General features: G+C 40.1%; 1 protein-coding gene across 1 annotated transcript in view; it reads left to right on the top strand.

Moving 5' to 3' along the window:
* The window catches only part of LOC124775659 (cullin-associated NEDD8-dissociated protein 1), a 168,236-nt gene that overhangs the window by 38,517 nt on the left and 109,078 nt on the right, over window positions 1–20,641 (top strand). The window contains exon 7 of the mRNA XM_047250487.1: window positions 14,047–14,314. Coding sequence (XP_047106443.1) covers window positions 14,047–14,314 — 268 coding nt within the window. The remainder of the gene's footprint in view (window positions 1–14,046; window positions 14,315–20,641) is intronic.

Here is a 20,641-nt window from a genome sequence, read left to right as displayed (position 1 = left end):
GATGTGGTGAATACATTTCCCCACATATGGAGCCAGGAGACCTTTCAAGTACTTGGCTGTTGTGTGCGTAGGTGCCCCAATATTACTGACAATAGGACGTAGGGGCATGCCCTCCTTGTGTATTTTAGGCAGACCATACTGTCTAGGTGGCACTGGCGCTTTTTCCCGTAGTTGTCTGATGATCTTATCGGGCATCCCTGTTTCCTTCAAGAGAGCCCTAGTCTTCTTGGCCACCTTGTCCGTGGGGTCACACTCCAGAATTCTGTATGCAGGGTCCTCCAGAAGTTGGCGTACTTTCTCATCATAATCCACCCGCTGCAAGATGACAGTGGAGTTCCCTTTGTCTGCTGGCAGTACCACAATGCTGTTGTCTTCCCATAGTTTCTTGAGTGCAAGCCTCTCCTCGGTTGTGATGTTCGATTTCCGCGGCCTGGCCTTGGTGAGGGCCCTGCAGGTCTCTCGGCGGACTTCCTCTGCCACATTAGGTGGAAGTGTGGCTGCAACTTGCTCTACTGCACTGACGAAACCTGAAATGGGTACGTTTCTAGGGGTCGTAGCAAAGTTGAGACCCTTGCTGAGTACCTTTAAGGTTGTATCATCAAACTGTATGCCACTCAGATTCGTCACCGTGCGTGTCTCTTCCATCTCCTGTGCTTTCTTGCTCATGCGGTCAAACTTTGCAGAGCGGCGAACAAGATAAAACGCAGAGCTAGCATGGCATTGGTGAGAGAGAGGATTCGAGATATGCGCCACAGGTTAGATGTTGTGGCCAGGGAGCTGTTACACATTCATCTGTACATGGCAGCCTCCTTAACAAGAGAAGATTGGGATTGGGTAGACCGTGCCTCCTGGTCTTTAGCTGAGTGTGCTAGAAGGAATGCCTCATCTTGCCAATCTGCAAAGTTTGACCGCATGAGCAAGAAAGCACAGGAGATGGAAGAGACACGCACGGTGACGAATCTGAGTGGCATACAGTTTGATGATACAACCTTAAAGGTACTCAGCAAGGGTCTCAACTTTGCTACGACCCCTAGAAACGTACCCATTTCAGGTTTCGTCAGTGCAGTAGAGCAAGTTGCAGCCACACTTCCACCTAATGTGGCAGAGGAAGTCCGCCGAGAGACCTGCAGGGCCCTCACCAAGGCCAGGCCGCGGAAATCGAACATCACAACCGAGGAGAGGCTTGCACTCAAGAAACTATGGGAAGACAACAGCATTGTGGTACTGCCAGCAGACAAAGGGAACTCCACTGTCATCTTGCAGCGGGTGGATTATGATGAGAAAGTACGCCAACTTCTGGAGGACCCTGCATACAGAATTCTGGAGTGTGACCCCACGGACAAGGTGGCCAAGAAGACTAGTGCTCTCTTGAAGGAAACAGGGATGCCCGATAAGATCATCAGACAACTACGGGAAAAAGCGCCAGTGCCACCTAGACAGTATGGTCTGCCTAAAATACACAAGGAGGGCATGTCCCTACGTCCTATTGTCAGTAAACTGAAGGTGTAGCTATGGGCAGCCCACTGTCCCCTGTGGTTGCCAACATGTTTATGGAGAGTTTTGAGGAGAGGGCATTGGAGACAGCCACATTTAAACCCACATGCTTCTTTAGGTATGTGGATGACACCTTCGTGATCTGGCCACATGGGATGGACAGGCTCAATGAGTTTCTTGAACATCTTAACTCATGCCACCCTAATATCAAGTTCACCATGGAACTGGAGAAGAATGGCCAGCTGTCATTTCTGGATGTACTAGTCCAGAGGAAAGCAGATGGATCAATTGGCCACAGTGTGTACCGAAAACCAACACACACTGATTTATATCTGCAGGCCAGCAGTTGTCACCACCCTGCGCAGAAGAATGGGGTTCTGAAGACTTTGGTCCACAGAGCATGTGCCCTATCAGACCAAGAGAATCTACCCATAGAGATAGAACGTCTCAAAACAGTTTTCTCCAAGAATGGATACACGGACAGACAAATTGAGAGGGCACTCCGACCAGCCACTATACCACAGGTTCCTGAAGAAGACCAAGATGAAGCAAAGAAGGTGGCATATCTGCCCTATGCTGGCTCTATTTCTGCCAGAATCAGTAGGATCCTGCGTAAACACAATATTAAGTGTGTTTTTTGTCCCTCCAACAAGATCGGGGGACCGATGGGGAGTGTCAAAGACGACCTGGGGTTACGAAAACCAGGGATTTACAATATACCTTGTCAATGTGGCATGTCCTACATTGGCCAGACGACAAGAACTGTGGAGATCAGGTGCAAAGAACATCAGAGGCACACTAGATTAAGACAGGTGACTAAGTCAGCCATTGCTGAACACTGTCTAGAACTAGATCATGCCATGAAGTATGAGGATACCAAGATTCTAGCACAAACACCCAGATTTTGGGACAGTGTTATAAGAGAATCGATTGAGATTAAAATAGCTGACGATCTTATGAATCGTGACACAGGGTACCAGCTAAGCAGAGCCTGGGATCCGGCTCTGGAATTGTTAAAGGAGCAACGGGGCCAGCTGCAACACTACACAAACAGAAGAACCAGAGACATGGAGATGGTAAACAAGCCCCTGACGGACTGCCAGGAGCACCAGACTGAAGATGGAACACCCAAAAGTGGGACTGGTGGGCGCGGACCGCAGAGGGAACATCCAGAGCCACAGCAGACGAAAAACGGAGCGGCAACGCTCCAACAGGTTGTGGTGAGCGGGCGCGGACCGCAGGGGGAACGCCTGGTACCCCAGACCATAGATGAAACCCCCAGGAGCGGGTTTGGTGGGCGCGGACCGCAGAGGGAACACCTAGAACCGCAGCGGACGGAAAACGGAGCAGCAACTCTCCAGCAGGTCACAGGAAATGGGCGCGGACCACAGAGGAAGCGCCTGCAGCCGTTGGTGGAGGGGGAAGGCCATAGGCATAAATACTGGAATACTGGACCAGGTCCACTCAAGGAGCAGTCTCAGGTCGCACCTGATGAAGGTCTCGAGCTACGTGACCGAAATATCGTGCAAGTACGACGCTGATATCCGGCAGAACACCCGACAACCCAAGATGTCAGGGATATTGTGCATTGGGAAAAGAGTGGCTGTGGCAGGTTTCATAGCTATATACAACTGCTTAGTGCTTCTAGTTTCCCACCATCCAGGACATGGCTTTGCCGAAAGTATTACAATCTTTCCCTGGCACAGTGATGTATAAATACTGAAATTTCAGGTTAAATCCTGATGTAAATTTCAAAGTTTTCTGGTGTCAGGGTTAATTTCCATAATTCATAGTGTAAAGCTACAGCTGGACCACTAGCAGAACACTTAGCACAAGACTGATGGTCCTAATGGGAGATGATATTCTACTTCTTTCATTGATGTTGCCCAAAAATATTTTACTGTATGCAAAAAATAATTATACTTTCTACTAAAGCAGCTATGTTTTAAATAATGTTAATTGCATTTGTGCTAATTTGAACTGTATGCTAAATACGTGCATCGTGGTTGGTTGTTGTTGTTTCACAATCCTCAAAGGAATGAGGCATTTCAAGTCATATTAACTCTATTTTATCTGGTTCTGAACAAGTACTCGTAACTCTTATGGTATGCCTTCTAGACCCATTGCTTTTTTCTTGTATTGGTCCACACTACCACCACCTCTCAAAATGTGGAAACAAAGAGATTGAAGTAGAAGAGCTTTGTTTCATAGTGTTGAAGATTAGGAGGTCCTCATAGCTCATAGGATACACTTTTTATAGAACCCATGTTTACTGTGCTTGTTTATTTCTTGTATCATGTTCTTTCAACTATGTGCATTTATGCTGTTAATTAGAATACACCCTACCCAAAAATTGCAAAATATTAAAATAAGCATAACACTATTCAAATAAACAATAAATAGATTTAAATACAATATAATTGTCTTAGTATAGTAACCTAATGTCAGCTGTGAAATGGAAAATGAGCCATCTGTCACAGGCATGTGGTGCTTGTGAGGTTATTCACAAGAGGCACCACTGTTCTTCCACCGATTACCATATAAGCTTCATGACATACCGCCCATTATGACAAAAGTGTAGTGATGATAACTAATCACCCTGGATACATGCTCATAGATTATTGGAGAACTTTTACTAATGACATTTGTGGATACTAAGATAACCACATATGATCCTTTCCAGAGCTAATCATGTCCTCATGAGCAAATCTTTAATCTTCATAAACCATGATTGGTTTGCAACTGCACAGACCACTATCCACAGAACATATTTCAAGGATGGTCATTTATTGTTAAATGCTGTACTTTTGTATAGTATTGATAAAGCCATCATTTATCTAGTGTCAGACACTCTATCTGTGGTAACCATCATTGTGGTCACAACTCCTTAGGTACTTGTGATGGGATCTGTATTGCTACCAGACTGGCAGCAGTCTGTTCATGGATAACATAAAGTTTATTGGAATTTCCTACTTCCAAGACAGCGGCAAAGCCCTCAAAACATCAAATTATCTGGGATCGTCCTTGAAAGACGCTACAGGAATCACTCGTGTGGTTCAAACTGCATTGCCCTGATGTTGCACACATTGATTTTACTTTCTCAAATAACTAATTTTATGGCCTAGCACCTTCTAGACCCCATATTTTGTGGCCAAATTTTTGTCACACTGTATTCTATGGTCTGTAAGACACTATGGACTATGAGACACAATTTAATTTGTAAGCAGTTTAAAAAAATAATATTTTGACCATTTTTATTATTAGATTGCATCGGCAGACAAAAAAATTTTTTCTGTTTATAAAACTGAACTCACCTTTAAAACACCTGAAAATTGTCTTCCAAACTTTCTTCTTCTTAGTCATCGTTGTTCTCTTTGTGTATGAAATGGTTTTCACTGCCATCAAGAGCATTACTTATGCTGAAATTCCTGAAAGGTGTAACAATAATGTCTTCTCTCACTCTAGGTGATGACTATTTTATCCACTGCTATACTTGTTAAAGTGTAAGTTGTTTTAAAGCTCCCTTCGGCATAAATTCATGTTGGGTTTCATCCATTTGTTCCATTCCTCTCTTGTATACTCTTCGAATGGTTTATTTATGGCAACATGAAGAGGTTGCAATTGTGGAGTAAGTCTTCCCAGAATAACAGCAAGCTCTGTATTTCCCTGTCTCAGTTTCTCTTTCACAGAACTTATCAGATGGGTACTAAACTGATCTAGCGCATGAGGAGACCTCTTCTTCTATGAAGCACCTTTCCGTTTCTCCCACAGTCTATTAATCGTAATTTCATACCAGCCTTGTCCATCGAACCCGTGTCATGTACATGGCCACCACCACCACCTGGCGGTATTAAAGGTTTTGGCATTGGTTGTGCTTGATGATCATGGGATTAAGTTTAGTACCGTCAGCACAGCATGAAAGGACAACAGTGTATTGCATTTTTTTAGGTCCACGTGTTATAGTTTTAGTGCCTTTGAAGCCATCAGTTCTGTTGTTTGGCACATCAAATGTTCGAGACGTTTCGTCCATATTCGCTCATTGGCTTAGTTCCACGCTGTCGTTGTTCCCCCCGATGTTGAATAATAAATCAGTGGAAAGATAATATTTTCTCTTCGTATTATTGTGGTATTTTCCGAGATATTTTGATTTTGGTTCGCATGGTAAGTCCATGACACTTCATAAACCTGTAGCACCAACCAGATCCACTCTTAAAGTTCCATTGTAGCACTAGCTTACGAGTGTGTATTTGAATCATTTTTGTATTAATTCCAATGCCATTTTGACCGTGTCCTTAAATCCATTTTGCTATGTCTTCTTCTAGTTTTAGCCCTTTTGCATTAAGTCCTCTGTTTGCACATTTAGCCTTCCTCCCTTTTATTTTATATTATTTTTTTCAGTTCTTCTTTACTAATCTGCCAATTGCGAAGGGTTTTTTCTGTTTGTGGTTCTTTACTAGCCTGCCAATTGCGAAGAGTTTTTTCTGTTGGTGGAGAGCTGAAATGCTGCTCAGCTGCTCTGTTTCAATGTTCTTTTGCATACACCATTACTTTCAGTTTACAGCCGACATCATATGAATACCTCTTTTTTTCCATTTAGAAACTAGCTACTAACAAAAATATTGTACTGTTGCCAATAACACAGATCACTTTCAATTAAAGTCCGCTGGCACCGTAGACTGCAGTGACACATCATAGGCTAGGCAGTGTTCTGGGTTTGTGACAGTGGGGCGGATGGGAGATAGCATTAGCAAGCTTTTGAATCCCTGCAACTCGTGTTTGTTGCATTGGTGCACTCTGCTGCCAGTTGAACCCAGTGTTGCCAGATAGAGAGAGGTTTCCTGTGGCATCGAATATATGGTCATTTGTAAGGCTGGCAGTAATTTCAAATCAAACACTGGGCTTTTTATATTAATTTCAGATATAAGACTCAGTTGAATTTCGGAGAAATTTTTTAAAGAAATAAGTATGTCTTATAGTCTGTAAAATACGGTACACACTAAAGCCCTGTATGAAATGTTTAAGAGCTGTAGATGATGATGTAAATTATGCGTTATCTTTCTGGTCTAGGCATTTCCTCATAAACGTTGAATGGATATCAATTGTTTGCGCACACTAGATGTTCCATGCTTCTCTCCATTTCCCTGCATTTTCTTTTGTTAGATGTTCTATAGTTTAAGATCTGTTACTGTTGATAAAAACAGATGAGTTCTGCAGATGTGTGTGACAGGGCATTTAATTAAATTAAGAACCAGGAAAGAAATTTAACAATAGTTGAACCAAATCGTGGCCTGTTTTTTCACTACAGTTGGTGATATTTAAACGAATATTTTTTAATTAACTTCCCAACAACACTAAGCACTGGAGTTGCCAGTTATTTTAAGTCACCTCAAGATATACGTATACTAATTGTGGGGAAACTCTTTAAAGAAAAGAGTTTTAGTTCTCTTCTCCCCTGGTTTCTCTCTTCAGTAGGTGATCCATATACACAATGTATTCTGATAATATCTTCCTTTGTAAAGTAACTTTTTTGTGTTGTTGTTACCTCTTTAATCAGGGCGTGTATGACCAGGGACAAGTGGGAAAAACCTAGGAATTTTTTCATCCACTAGAAATCTGGGATTCTTTTAGAATTCCGGGAATTTTTCATTGTTCTGTTTTTTAGTTAAATTTTTTGTAATTTTGATTGGTAAAAAGTTATATCCTTACAAAGACTGTTATTGTTTCCACTAATACAGAATAATACTGCAGCAATAGAAAGTAAACGAAAGGAAAAACCAAAATAAAACTTAAGTTGCCTGGGAAATGTGCCATTTGCAACCAAACACAGTGCACACATAAGTGTCTGCCAACAGCAAAATGTTTAAGACTTTAGGACGAAGTCAGTGCAATACTTCATAACAAGAAGCTGCTTCTGATGAGTGTGATGTCACAACTTTTTGCATCGTTTGAGCAGTTGCCAGCGGACTCGTGCACATGCTCAGTTGAGTAGCATATGAGCAGTACCTTCTCCTGCTTCTGGCTACTGGAAGTGTGGCTGTTAGCTGTGCAGCAGCAGTAGCAGCAAGCAGCCAGATGCTACTTCGAAAATTTTCTTTTGGTGTGTCCAAGCTGCCAGATTCTTGCATGCACAGAGCAGTCAGAGTTGTAGTGGGGAGGGGATAGTCTGCATGTTACCTGTGTTTACATTTAGTGATTTTGCTGTTTGATCTTCATTTACAGCTCTCACGTGAAATGAAGACTAAGCAGATTTCTGTGGCCGGGAGCTATCAAGTGAATTAAACTACATTCGCATAATTACAGAAGGTTAAATATGTTGTTAGTATGTTTTCTAATTTTATTTTATTTCCACATTTTTGGCAGCCAAGCATTTCTTGCCTTGCAGAGCAATGAAGTTATTTTTGTCGGTTTGCTTAAAGAAATTTGGTTTTCTTAACCTTTTCTACAGAGGCAGTCAATTTATTTGAAACAAAATGTTTCATTTCTCACTATTGGCTAGTTTCAACTCTTCGCTGAATTTCGATTGCATATTTTCAGCTTCAGGCATGTATGACATTATGCCATAATAAAGAACTGAACATGAGATTACTGGTACTCCAAAAAAATTTGCTTCCCGAAAACCACATTGAAAAGCTTAATATCAGGTTGTGGCCTACATCATTGTTAATCTGGTCATATGAATGTGCATTTTAGTATGGTTTCAGAAATTCTGATGCTCTTGGGGTATGCTCTTATGTCCTGTTTCTTTTACGATGTAATGTAAGATCTCGTAAGGCTATGTACATAACAGCGTATGGAGTCCTACGTCATCGTAGCTGCGCATGTGCAGTAATGCCCATTGTCTAGTGCGCTCTGGCAACTGCTGAAACAAATCTATTTCTAACAGGTCTCGGGAGGAAAATGTTGCGATCGGCAGTTTGGCAAGTGTTACTTTAAAAGTAAATTTCCTTTTACACAAGATGAAATATGTTACTTGTGAGAACAGGGTGTATACGCCCCGGGAGATCCGGGAAAAACCCGGGAATTTTTTAGAACTCCTGGATTTTTCATTGTTTTAGATTTTAGTTAAAGTTTTGTAGGTTTGACGTGTAAGATCTGATATGCTGACAAAGAACTTTAGTCCACTACTGCTGAATAATACTGCAGCAATGAAACATAAATCAGAGAATAACACCAAAATAAAAGTTTAGTTGCATAGAAAATGGGTAATTTACACAATGCACAGACCAGTTTGCCGACATCGAAAAGTGTCAAAGGCTTTAGGTCGAAGATTATGCAATACGTCCATAACAACTAACGTGCATTTGATGTGCGTGACGTCACAATTCTTTACATTTCTAACAGATGACCAGAAAATATTACGAATAGTGGCTTGAGATGCGTTACTTTCACAATAAATCTCCACGCAAGATGATTTATATTACGTGTGAGAATGTGCAGTGAATTTCTTAAATCACAGGGCGTTATAACTCTCATCCAAAATGTAACACTTTGAGGATCAGCCATTTGAAAAATGTCGGGCCCAGAAGATAAGTCATTTATGCCACTATTTAAGATTTTACCGGCACATTTGTACTTGATATGACTTAACGTGTAACACACGCTTAAAAAGACCGACTTTCAAGTTAGTTTTCATATTTAATGTTGTTCTTTCATAGATAAAGCATTATGCAATCGATGGCAAAAAGTGTAATTGACCTTCAAAAAAATGTGCATAATGTGTTACTGAGCAATGTCACAAGTCTCTTCATGCCAGAACACTTTACTTTTATAAGTAACTGATAATCATTTTGGCACGATTTTAATTGCCAAATTAGAGCCTGTTAGTAGGCCCACGGACTTCCTATCATTGTAGGACTAATAACAGTGGATGCCAATAGACGATGCAATTCTCGTTCGTACATACACTTCTACTTAAGAGTTAACCGGTGTAGAAACGCACTTTGCTGAGTTGAGCGAGCTCGGCCTGCCTTCGTAATGTAAGTGCCGCGGCCTGTCTTTCTCGTAGGTCTCGTGCTCTGAATAACTGCCGTCATTCGCTAGCAAGATCACGTGACATGAGCTATGACTGGCTGACAAAAGGGCATCGCTCAATGCAATCTCTATTTTAGAGTTTCGGAAACTACCGTGCTGTAATTTGTGGAATTTGTGTATATACTTTAGCAATACGAAAATAAACTCTGTGCTTATTGTCTCGCATCAAACAACTTTCCAAACGCATTGTTTTTCCTGGATTTCGTTTCCTAAGGTGCTGGGATGTCCTCCGCCGTTTTACAGCTCTGAGGGAAAGTATACTGTTACTTAAACCGGATGTATTTTCACCCGCTTTATACGTAATTTCACCCGGGGGAAATAGTGTTTTTAACCGGGAAATCCGGGAATTTTTTTTTTCTTGTCCACGTAGACACCCTGGAGAATGTGTGATGAATTTCTCAAATCTTGGAGCATTTGACTCTCACTTAAAACATAATGCTTTGAGGACCAGCAGCCACTTTGAGCAATTTCAAGCCCAGAAAACTGGACATTTATATCATTATTTAAAATTGTACTGGCAAATTTGTGTGATGTGCCTTAAAGTGTAATACACGCAAAAAAGGCCAATATTATACAGAAAGCTTAGCTCTCCTCATAGCATATTAATCTTCAAGACCATCTACATTTATACTCTGCAAACCATCATGAGGTGCATTGCAGAGTGTAAGTCCCATTGTACCAGTTATTAGGGTTTCTTCCTGTTCCATTGACGTATGGAGTGCAGGAAGAATGTTTGACTGCCTCTGTGCATGCAGTAATTATTCTAATCACGATCCCTCTGTGAGCAATACTTAGGGGGTTGTAGAATATCCCTAAAATAATCATTTAAAGCTTGTTTGTGAAATTTTGTTAATAGAATTTCTTGCGACAGTTTGTCTATCTTCAAGAGTCTGCCCGTTCAGTTCCTTCAGTATCTTGGTGACGGGCTCCCATGGGTTAAACTAATCTGTGACAATTTGTGCTGCCCTTCTCTGTATACATTAAACGTCCCCTGTTTGTCCTATCTGGTATGGGTCCCACATATGTGAACTGGTCACACAAGTGATTTGTAAGAAATCTCCTTTGTACACTGATTGCTGTTCCCCAGTATTCTACCAATGCCAGTACCAGTATTATATGTGCAAGCTTGGCTTTCCTTCTAGCTACATTACATATATTACTTTAAACCATTAACTATTTGTTTGCGCTACTGAACAGTGAGGTTGCTATTAGCTGAATTCATCATATGTCCTGTGCTCTGAATATCTGCTGTCTGTCCATTCAAAGAATTGATAAGTTTTCAGTTCCGAGGGGAAGTATACTGTCACGACGAAAAAAGTGTATTTTCACCTTGAGAAAAAGAGTATTTTTAATTGAGAAAACCAGAATTTTTTTTCCTTGTCCCCATATACACACTGTTAATTCAAAGTAATTATTTCATGCCTGGTGACAATATCCTAAATTCATTAAGAACGTTGTTCATTACAGTAAGTAAAGGAAAAGAAACCACTCTTTTTTTAGCTGATTGATGTGTGGCACATAAAAACAAGCAACAGAATCCTATTTATGTTAGCTTTCAAGATTTTGCACTTTCTCTAGAGGTGGTACACGCATATGCCCATGTCCACTGGCATGTCTGTGTGTGTGTGTGTGTGTGTGTGTGTGTGTGTGTGTGTGTGTGTGTAAAAAGAGCAAATGCTGGAAAGATAGTGTAAATAGTGTGTTTCTATGTGCCTCTCATCATCCACTATAGGCGAGTTGTTGTCTTTCCTGTATGTATTGTTTCATCCAGGAATTTCCAGTGTTGTTCATTATGTAGTTACTGTGCTACAATATTTTGCAGGCTATGATATTTTTTCTTAAAAAAATTGCCTCCAAACTTGTCTCTGAATTAATACAAAAATGTTCAGCGTTTGCTTTAAAATTCCGACCAGTCATAAAAATGATGAGATATTTGATGCTGCGGGAAACAGGTCTCCGTCTGGCAACACTTGAGTCAATTGGCAGCAGCAGAGCACTGATGGGATGAACATGAGTTGTGGGGTTTAACAAGCTCACCCTGCCATCACAAACCCATCATTGCAGTCTATGGTACCAGTGAACATGAATTGAAAGTGATTTGTGTTATTGGTAACAGTACAATATTTTTATTAGTAGCTAGTATCATAATGGAAAAAATACAATATTCATAAAATGTGGGCTATAATTTGAAAGTAATAGCATATACAGAACAACATGAAAACAGAACAGCTAAGAGGCACTTTGGCCCTCCACCAACAGAAAAAAACCTTCACGATTGGCGGGCTAGTAAAGAAAAACTGAAAAAAATGAGGAAGGCTAAATGTGCAAGTAGAGGACTTAAATGCAAAATGGCCAAAACTAGATGATAACATATTGAAATGGGTTCAAAGAAACTGTCAAAATGGCACTGGAATTAATACATAAATGATTCAAATACACACTCTTAAGCTAGTGCTGCAGTGGAACTTAACTGACTTTAAGGGTGGAATTGGTTGGTGCTACAGGTTTATGAAGTGTCACAGACTTAGCATGTGAGCCAAAACCAAAATATATCAGAAAACGCCGCAAGAGTATGAATAGGAAATATTATCTTTCCGTTGCTTTATTATTCAACATTGAAAGAAAACCAGTGTAGAAGTAAGCACAACAGCAAATACGGACAAAACTCCTCTGATTTTTGAGTGTTGAGTAATAGAACTGTTGGCTTCTTGAAAGGCGTTAAAACTGTAACTGGACCTGAAAAATGTACTACAGTGTTGTCCTTTCATGTTGTGATGATGGTACTGAATTTAATCAAATGCTCATTTTCAAGCAAAAAACAATGCCAAAACCTTTAGAAATATCACCAGGTGTTGTTCACATACATGACAAGGTTGGATGGATGAGGCTGATATGAAATTATAAATTAACAGTGTGTGGGAGAAAAGGAAAGGTGCTTTATTGTAGGAGAGCCCTTTTTGTGTGCTAGATCAGTTTAGTAATCATTTGAAAAGTTCTGTGGAAGAGAGACTGAGGCAGGGAAATACAGTACTTGCTGTTATTCTGGGAGAACTTACTTCACAATTGCAACCTCTTGATGTTGTCATAAATAAACCATTCAAAGAGTGTATGAGAGAGGAATGGAACGAATGGATGATGGATGAAACCCAACATAAATTCATGCCGAAGGGAGCTTTAAAATGACCTACAGTCAAGAAGTGTGTCAATGGATAAAACATTTATGGTCTATAGTGAGAGAAAACTTTATTGTTAAATATTTCGTCAGAGAAGACCAACTTATATATGAAGACGACAACAATGACAGCGACGAGGAGGAGGAGGAAGAAGAAGAAGAAGAAGAAAGTTCAGATGACGATTTTCAGGGATTTTGAAGGTCAGTTCAGTTTTATATGGTAAGAATTTCTTTTAGATTGGCTTTGCAACCTAATAATAAAAATGGCATCAGTTTTTTAAATTGCTTAATTAAGGTGTGTCATATAGTCTTGTAAAATATGGCATTTAGTTGCTTCTTTTTTAATTCATTACGTTTTCATCGTAGTCATCATTTGTAATTTCCTCCCCCAACCAACCCTTCAATCTGTCCCCTCCTTTTCATCTTTTATTTTCTGTTTCCATCTGGCCACCCTAATTCAGGTTTCCCTACATCAATTATTCATATTCCGGGATATTTGCTTCAGAAAGGCCATGACTTAATTCCAGCCTCATCTTTCTTCTATCTAATTATCCAGATTCTGAAGGGGCATTAAACCTTTAACTTACTTCCTTTCTGTGTGCTTGAAGAATGAGGACATTCTTCCAAAAAGAAAATCCATCCATCCATTCATTGTTGTTTTTATACTATGTCAGCCAGTTGTTAGATTGTCCTGGGTCAACTATCTACATCTACATACGTACTCTGCAAGCCATCATACAGTGCATAGTGGAGGGTATCTTTTACCATTACTAGTCATTTCCTTTCTTGTTCCACTCACAGATAGAGAGAGGGAAAAATGGCTGTTTATATGCCTCCATGTAAGCTCTGATTTCTCAGATCGTGTCTTTGTGGTCCTTAGCAAAATGTATATTGCCTCCAGTAGGATTGTTCTGCAGTCAGCTTCAGATGCCAGTTCTCAAAATTTTCTCAATAGTGTTCCTCGAAAAGGACGTTACCTTTGCTTCGGGGATTCTCATTTAAGTTCCCGAAGCATATCTGTAACACTTGTCTGTTGTTCAAACCTACCGGTAACAAATCTCGCAGCCCACCATCTTCCTTTCATCTGACCTGGTATGGATACTAAACACTCAAGCAGTACTCAAGAACAGGTCACTTCAGCATCCTATATTTGGTCTCCTTTACAGATGAACCAAACTTTCATCATATTCTCCAAATAAACCAAAGTCAACCCTTTGCCTTCCAAATCACAATCATCACATGTTCGTTCCATTTCATATTGCTTTGCAGCGTAATTGGGGGTATTGAAACGGAGGATACTTTTGAAATGTTGTTTAATTTTAGTGACTATTTTTATCTTTATTTCACAGATTACAGAGCTTTGTTTGAGTTATATCACCTACGATCCTAATTACAATTATGATGATGAAGCTGAGGATGGAGAAGACAGCATAGTAATGGAAACAGAGGAAGATGCAGAAGATGAAGAAAATGATGAATATTCTGATGATGATGACATGAGTTGGAAGGTACGACGCTCTGCTGCAAAGTGTTTGGAAGCCGTCATTGCTACAAGGCATGAACTGTTGCCAGACTTCTATAAAACTGTATCACCAGCACTTATTAACAGATTTAAAGGTATAGTTTTATTTTGTATTGTTATTGTATGACTGCATGATGCATGATCATTCAAATTGAAAAAGAAAGGGAGAAGTAATTACGTGCCACATAACAGATCTGAGAAAATAATAGGGGGGAGAAATTCATGCATGCAGCGATGTTTGGTTAAGGATACACAAAAGCTACCACCAGTATGGTTCATTATAATTAGGTTACTGCCAGTAAAAATTTAGGTGTAGTTCATCTAATATGTGCCAACACTTCCGCAATTTTTTATTTATCTTACTCTGAAACTTTGCGAATCCTCAGTAATGTTGGCACGTTAATAATAATGCCTGGCAAAGAATCCTTACGTAATGAAAAGCAGATTCATTGCTTAAGTAATTTTGTAAAACAAATAAATGAGAAGTGAAACATGTACACAATTGGTTGATAATGTAACTTGTCAAGTTAAATGCGCATGTCATTGCATCCTTTCGAAGATTAGATTCAAGAATGTTTGTTCGTAATGTAGAAAGATCGGTGGAATGAAAACTTACTTGTTGCGTTAGTAAATGTTAGTACATTCTAGATGGTGTGTTTTCATCCAGCTCTTGTTATCACAAAGAAATCTTTAATTAGGAAATATTGTGAGCGACTATTATGACATTCTGTATTCTCGTAATTTGCCAGAAGGAAATTTTCTTGTGAGAAATTGTATCGAAGTGTTAGGTGGTGTGCAGAAAGTATCCACTTGGGTCAGTAACTAGAAGCAGCAGATATTAAATGTAAGTAATGTCAGTCTGTTTGCTTATGTGTGACTCTGGACTTCAGTATATTTTAATACAGCGCTGTTTCAGTTCACATTGACCTCTTTTTGTAAAATCGGTACGATCACTTGAGATATAAAAGTAAAAAAAAAGAGGAATCTTGTTCGTTCATAATAAGACAAATGGTTAGAATATGTTAATTCTTATGGGTCATATGTCAAATGGTTTATGGGATCCCAGCTCAGACACCTTCAGTTTTCTTGAAATTTGTATAAACGCGTTTACACTAGAATGGCGGAAGGAGTCTGAATGACCAGTCACTCCTTTTTTCTTCAATCTCTCATCCAGTTTCGTATTTTGTTTTTGAAGTCACATGACTTTTCCTAAATTTTAGTCTTATTTTGATTATGTATTAATATTTTGAAAAATATTTGTTTTCAGAGAAATTTTGTATTGTATAACTAGAACCAGTTTGACACTGCTGTAATTTCTCTTCTGAATATATGTAAATAATCCTACAATTGAGTGGCAACAATCAGCAGTCAGTTTTTCTGCTCATTGTTGCATCTTCCAATCTGCCACATTTTGTAATATTCTTTGTCCATGAAAGATGTTTTCAAACATGTATCTTCAGTGTGGACTTTCTGATGAAGAAATGTTACATTTCTTAGAGAATTCTGACACTGAATTGGAATTCGATTCACTGATAAAGTTGGGGTTTTGTACCAGAGATAAGTGAAGATTGTCATTGTGAACAACAAGGGATTGGTGGAGGAGTCAGAAGCAGATTTACATCAATCCTCATCTCATCCATCACAGCAGGCTCAGTTGAATGACTCTGCAAAGATGATCGCTAGGATGGCACCGGGTGGAGGATTCGAGGATTCCCAGTTCTTCATCTTCTCGTGGGAAGTTGGCCATGAACCTTCTGAAGGAGAGGAGAGGTCTCACTACATAAACTTACTAATGACTAGACAACTCTGCCATCAATGCTTTTTGTCTTTTGAGAAAGCAGTGCTAAATTTTGTGAAGAAATATACAGATCCAAATGCGCGAAAAGTGCTACAAATAATGATTAGACTATGTAACTTGAACTAGAAAAAACTGGTAGCTGCCTTATTTGCTCAGGATGTCATTTGTGCATACTATAATGACCTACCCTATTCTGAACCACAACATGTCAGGATGGGAAAGAGAAATAGTGAGGGAGGGGGCAGATTCACTCTGGAGTGTACAGTTACAGTGGTAGCATTGGCAGATAATTCATGCAGCCTTCTACAGCACTCCAGTGCCCCTCAGGGCTGCAGTGTGTGTGTGTGTGTGTGTGTGTGTGTGTGTGTGTGTGTGCGTGTGCGTGCGCGCGTGCACGCGCATTGTCTCCTCCCTTCTTTTGGAATGAGTAACTTATGACAAGTAGAAAACACCACCAAAGAACGGGCAATAACCCTACAACATTAACAGAAAAATGCATGTGCCAATGACATGAACTCAAAATCGATCTGAACACAACAGAATGTAAAATATATCGATAAACCCAAGTAACAAGAGTAAATCTAACATCACTAAAATGTTGCAAAAAGTTGAACAACATAACTAATTGTGTGATCTACGAGCTGTCTAACCAAGAGAGGTTCCTTCTTTCTGCCTGTTGAAGATAATTGTGGTACCACATGCATCGTATCTTTAAACGATTTTACCTGGCTGACTGACAGTAGACATTTTGGAAGGAAATTATACCTTTACTTTAATTGGTGATGTCATCTCCCAACCTGATGTGGTCCTTGGCATTTGGTCTACAACTTCTTGGTTTTTTCCTTTGGTATGTAGGGATTAGTGGCCAGTACCCACTGTCCTATCCAACACGGCAGTAGTTTGCCCATTTGGCTGTTCATGGTGTTCCAAGATTTTGTGTTTGTATTTTGTATGTTTCTCCATACTTCCCATGTTCTTCTTGAATACTTCTTAATTTGCAGTCTGGTCCCAATTCCGGGGGAGGAGGCGAGTGGTGCGACCTTTGTCTCATAAACCACCTCAAATGATGAAATGCCTGTCCCCATATGAGTCAGTCGTACACACAAATCACAGGTATCCCAGTCATGCCCAGCATTTATGTAGAAGCTTAGTGTCTTCAAAATGTTCCTACGAGCACACAGTGTGCTACCATTGGTTTGAGGATGGAACAGCCTTGTTCATAACTTCTGACTACATATCACCCGGCATAGCCATTTCATAGCTTCTGAAACAGTTATTACCCTGATCCATAACTGAGGTGTCAGGCACTCCTGACTTTGATACCCATCTGTTAAATAATGCCTGTACCGCTGTACTGTCCTGTGGGTCTGGAATTGCTACCATCGCTCGAAACCATGAAAAATAATTGATCATAAGCACGTACCTGTTCCTTGCAGGTGTATTGTTGAAAGGTTCACGAACGTCCAGCTCAAGCATTTGAAATGGCGTCAACACCTCTGGTATGCTCTGCAAAGGGATTTTGTGATGCAAAATGTCTGCTTTTTGCACACATGGCACACTGTCTCCGACATATTGCTCCATCACACTTCCTATTCCTCCACCAAAACCATTCTGCAACACCTGTCTGTTGCTTGTTGGCCAGTGTATCCTGACAAGTCATGAGCCTGTTGTAAACATCTCCTTTCGAAAAACTGCCAGGACCACTACATGTGCTCAACATTTTGTGACTGCACGACAAATCCTCATGTACAATAAAATGTGGCTATGATTTAAAATACTGACAGCGCTTGTTGCCATTCGAACACATTCTTGCCCTGTGCGCTTAACATGGACACTTTATGAATTAATGCGTCCATATTTGTGTTTTTTCTACCTGGGTTACAGATGACCTCATAATCAAATTCACTAAGCTTGAGAGCCCGTAATGTTAGATGATTAGATGGGTCGTTCAGACCAAGTAATCATTGCAATGACACATGATCAGTCACAACCTTAAATCTTCTACCATACAAATAATGCCGGAAATACATAGTATAATATGTGATTGCTAACAGTTCCTTCTCAGTCGGTGAGTTATGTTCTGTGACTCAGTGTCAAAGGTGCTGACTGTAATCTACTAAACACATTTTCCAACTGTGACACATGCTCTGGTGTATCCTTTGAATAAACTATTATGTCATCTAAATACACCATATGGGGTTTAGGCTTTAACTCTCTTAAAACTCTATCCAGTAATGGCTGAAAAGTAGGAGCTACCTTTTTTTTCAAACTGAATGACATCTGTTTGTACTGATAATGACCACATGGTGCCGTAAATGCTGTCTCTGGCCTGTCCTCAGGTCCTACTTCTAACAGGTTATAATCATGTTCGCGATCCATTCTAATAAAGTAACAACACTGACCCAATTTATCCTGGGTTTCTGTAAATATAGGGGTTGGATAAACATTTATAATGGTCTTGCATTCAGAAACCTTTAATCACTGCAAAACTTATATTTCTTTATTCCATCCAATGATTTCTTAGGGGCAATAACTACATTTGCACTCTAGAGGCTGTCACTAAGTCCTGTGATGAACTCCTCTGTTTGCGCTGTAAATATCTTGCTAGGTGGCATGATTTCCTATAAAGAAGTGTACTATCTTCTGTTGGTACATGGTGCTGAGTACCTGGAGTTACTGGTAACCATCCATCTGTACAAAACTAGACCCATCTGTACAAAACTAGTCACAAATATTCAACAATACTTCTTCCACAGCTGTGTGATCTCTGCCCTTCAAGTGATCCACCTGCTGTATTGAGAGTTCAAGTATGGCTTATATCCAGACTCCACCCTGTCTGAGCCTTCTTCCTATAATACTTCTCGAGTGGTTAAAACTATATCTTTTGACAGACTAACTTCATCTCTGCCAAAGTTATCAACGCTAACTGGGGGCATATATTCCCCACTAACATTACTCGTGAGCTATTCTTCTGTGCACAAAACAATTTGAATCATCCAACCCTTCATTGCATGAGAGCAACTCAGTCATGTACATAGCCTCACACGGCAAATTGGTACGCACTGAAACCCGCAATACTTTTCCTGTAGTTGCTGGTATTTTATCCTGTTCATCAATCTTTAATGAACCCCTTTGTAGTTTAGTTGACATCACCTTCATGAAAGGTGAGCCTTGCAACATGGCCTTCTTTGCAACTGTGTCACTCAACTGAAACAAAGTTCTGCCAAGCTCAACCATGCATTGGCAAAGATCGACCCTAGCACTGTATTTGTCGAAAAATCTAGCCCAAGAATCACTGAATATCCTTTGCCCACACGTGGCAAAACTTCCATATGTTCCATAAACTTAGTTTTCCCGATACTAAACTACTGTTGTACCCAATGACTCCATACTGTCCGCACTATTACTTAAAACCTCATGTAACCAATATTGTGATGGCCCAAGTCTCCTCCTGCTCACCAGGTCTAGACTGATACATACACATGTGGCCCCATTCTTGTTGTTGTGGTCTTCAGTCCTGAGACTGGTTTGATGCAGCTCTCCATGCTACCCTATCCTGTGCAAGATTCTTCATCTCCCAGTACTTACTTCAACCTACATCCTTCTGAATCTGCTTAGTGTATTCATCTCTTGGTCTCCCTCTACGATTTTTGCCCTCCACGCTGCCCTCCAATGCTAAATTGGTGATCCCTTGATGCCTCAGAACATGTCCTACCAACCGGTCCCTTCTTCTAGTCAAGTTGTGCCACAAACTCCTCTTCTCCCCAATTCTATTCAATACTTCATGATTAGTTATGTGATCTACACATCTAATCTTCAGCATTCTTCTGTAGCACCACATTTCAAAAACTTCTATTCTCTTCTTGTCCAAACTATTTATCGTCCACGTTTCACTTCCAGACATGGCTATACTCCATACAAATACTTTCAGAAACGACTTCCTGACATTTGAATCTATACTTGATGGTTAACAAATTTTTCATCTTCAGAAACACTTTCCTTGCCATTGCCATTCTACATTTTACATCCTCTCTACTTCGACCATCATCAGTTATTTTGCTCCCCAAATAGCAAAACTCCTTTACTACTTTAAGTGTCTCATTTCTTAATCTAATTCCCTCAGCATCACCCGACTTAATTCGACTACATTCCATTATCCTTGTTTTACTTTTGTTGATGTTCATCCTATACCCTCCTGTCAAGACACTGTCCATTCCGTTCAACTGCTCTTCCAAGTCCTTTGCTGTCTCTAACACAATTACAATATCATCGGCGAACCACAAAGTTTTTATTTCTTCTCCATGGATTTTAATACCTACTCCGAATTTTTCTTTTGTTTCCTTTATTACTTGCTCAATATACAGATTGAATAACTTTGGGGATAGGCTACAGCCCTGTCTCACTTCCTTCCCAACCACTGCTTCCCTTTCATACCCCTCGACTCTTGTAACAGCCATCTGATTTCTGTACAAATTGTAAATAGCCTTTTGCTTCCTGTATTTTACCCCTGCCACCTTCAGAATTTGAGAGAGAGTATTCCAATCAACATTGTAAAACGCTCTCTCTATGTCTACAAATGTTAGAAACGTAGGTTCGCCTTTCCTTAATCTTTCTTCTAAGATAA

This window comes from Schistocerca piceifrons, chromosome 2, assembly GCF_021461385.2.
Source record: "Schistocerca piceifrons isolate TAMUIC-IGC-003096 chromosome 2, iqSchPice1.1, whole genome shotgun sequence".
Classification (NCBI taxonomy): domain Eukaryota; kingdom Metazoa; phylum Arthropoda; class Insecta; order Orthoptera; family Acrididae; genus Schistocerca; species Schistocerca piceifrons.
The sequence above is the reverse complement of the archived record's forward strand: the minus strand, read 5'-3'. Positions and strand labels throughout refer to the sequence as shown.